At 54.5% G+C, this 1661-nt stretch overlaps 1 protein-coding gene across 4 annotated transcripts in view; it reads left to right on the top strand.

Moving 5' to 3' along the window:
- LOC101591647 (neuroligin-4, X-linked) overlaps window positions 1-1661 on the top strand; it is a 337184-nt gene that overhangs the window by 322234 nt on the left and 13289 nt on the right. For all 4 annotated transcript variants that reach the window (XM_004647362.2, XM_004647361.2, XM_023707613.1 and 1 more), the window contains one exon: window positions 575-1364. In XM_004647362.2, the coding sequence (XP_004647419.1) occupies window positions 575-1364 (790 nt within the window). The remainder of the gene's footprint in view (window positions 1-574; window positions 1365-1661) is intronic.

The raw sequence follows: 1661 nt of genomic DNA, 5'->3' as shown, positions 1-1661 counted from the left end.
TTTGTGGGTGTGTGTAGCTCTCTCTCTCTCTCTCTCTCTCTCTCTCTCTCTCTCTCTCTCTCTCTCTCTCTCTCTATCTCTCTCTCTCTCTCTCTCTCTCTCTCTCTCTGCAGAATCACATCCACTAATGAACTTATAGGGAGAGAATGTTTATGCATGGTATTTGGAGTCAAATCCTACATGAAATTTTGAAATGAAAATCGACTGGCACATTGCAATTCTCTCTTCTCCTGTTGCTTTGTATCCCTGCTGCTACAAAAAAAAGGAAAATCAGAACACTTTTATTTTTTAAGCTCTGCCGCATGTGTATCTCCATGCCTGTATGCCTGTGTAGGTGTGTGCGTGAGTGCGCATGCACACGTGTGCGCATGTAAGTGTGCAAAGTAACATCCCCGAAAATGAATGCCCAGGCCTGGAGGGATGAGGGGCGCACAAAGGGCCAAAGACACGCAGCTCGAGCTGAATGCTTCTCCCCGCAGCAGCTGCCAACAATCGGGGCCTTCTTCGCGCCGTGCAAAGCTGCCCCTGTGTCCCGCGGGTTTTCATTTGCATGTCCCCAATTTTGCACCTGCAGGCCTCTTCCAGAAAGCCATCATCCAGAGCGGGACGGCCCTGTCCAGCTGGGCCGTGAACTACCAGCCTGCCAAGTACACTCGGATGCTGGCAGACAAAGTGGGCTGCAACATGCTGGACACCACGGACCTGGTGGAATGCCTGCGGAATAAGAACTACAAGGAGCTCATCCAGCAGGCCATCACGCCGGCCACCTACCACATCGCCTTCGGGCCGGTCATCGACGGGGACGTCATCCCCGACGACCCCCAGATCCTCATGGAGCAGGGCGAGTTCCTCAACTACGACATCATGCTGGGCGTCAACCAGGGTGAGGGGCTCAAGTTCGTGGACGGCATCGTGGACAACGAGGACGGCGTGACGCCCAACGACTTCGACTTCTCCGTGTCCAACTTCGTGGACAACCTCTACGGCTACCCCGAGGGCAAGGACACCCTGAGGGAGACCATCAAGTTCATGTACACGGACTGGGCCGACAAGGAGAACCCCGAGACCCGGCGCAAGACGCTGGTGGCCCTGTTCACCGACCACCAGTGGGTGGCTCCTGCCGTGGCCACGGCCGACCTGCACGCGCAGTACGGGTCGCCCACCTACTTCTACGCCTTCTACCACCACTGCCAGAGCGAAATGAAGCCGAGCTGGGCGGACTCGGCCCACGGGGACGAGGTCCCCTATGTCTTTGGCATCCCCATGATCGGCCCCACTGAGCTCTTCAGCTGCAACTTCTCCAAGAACGACGTGATGCTGAGCGCTGTGGTCATGACCTACTGGACCAACTTCGCCAAGACCGGGTACGTGCGAGTTTGCATGCCCCAGTGGCCCTGCTCCGTGGCTTCTCAGCAGGGCAATGGGGTTCTCTCCAGTTGACAGGTGGTGTGTACGTAGCAGAACTCACTCTTTGGTTGTTTTCAAGAGCAGCATCTGTAGGAACCCATTTTCAGGGCGGTACTGGGAACCGAACCCAGGACCTCAAATGTGGTAGGCAACTGCTCGGGCACTCGGCTAGATCGTCAGCGTAGAGCCCAGATTCTTTAAAAAATACTACTAATAATAGTAATGATAATAATAATAATAATAATAATAATAAT

Source organism: Octodon degus, unplaced genomic scaffold (assembly GCF_000260255.1).
Source record: "Octodon degus isolate 3935 unplaced genomic scaffold, OctDeg1.0 scaffold00303, whole genome shotgun sequence".
NCBI lineage: Eukaryota > Metazoa > Chordata > Mammalia > Rodentia > Octodontidae > Octodon > Octodon degus.
The sequence above is the reverse complement of the archived record's forward strand: the minus strand, read 5'-3'. Positions and strand labels throughout refer to the sequence as shown.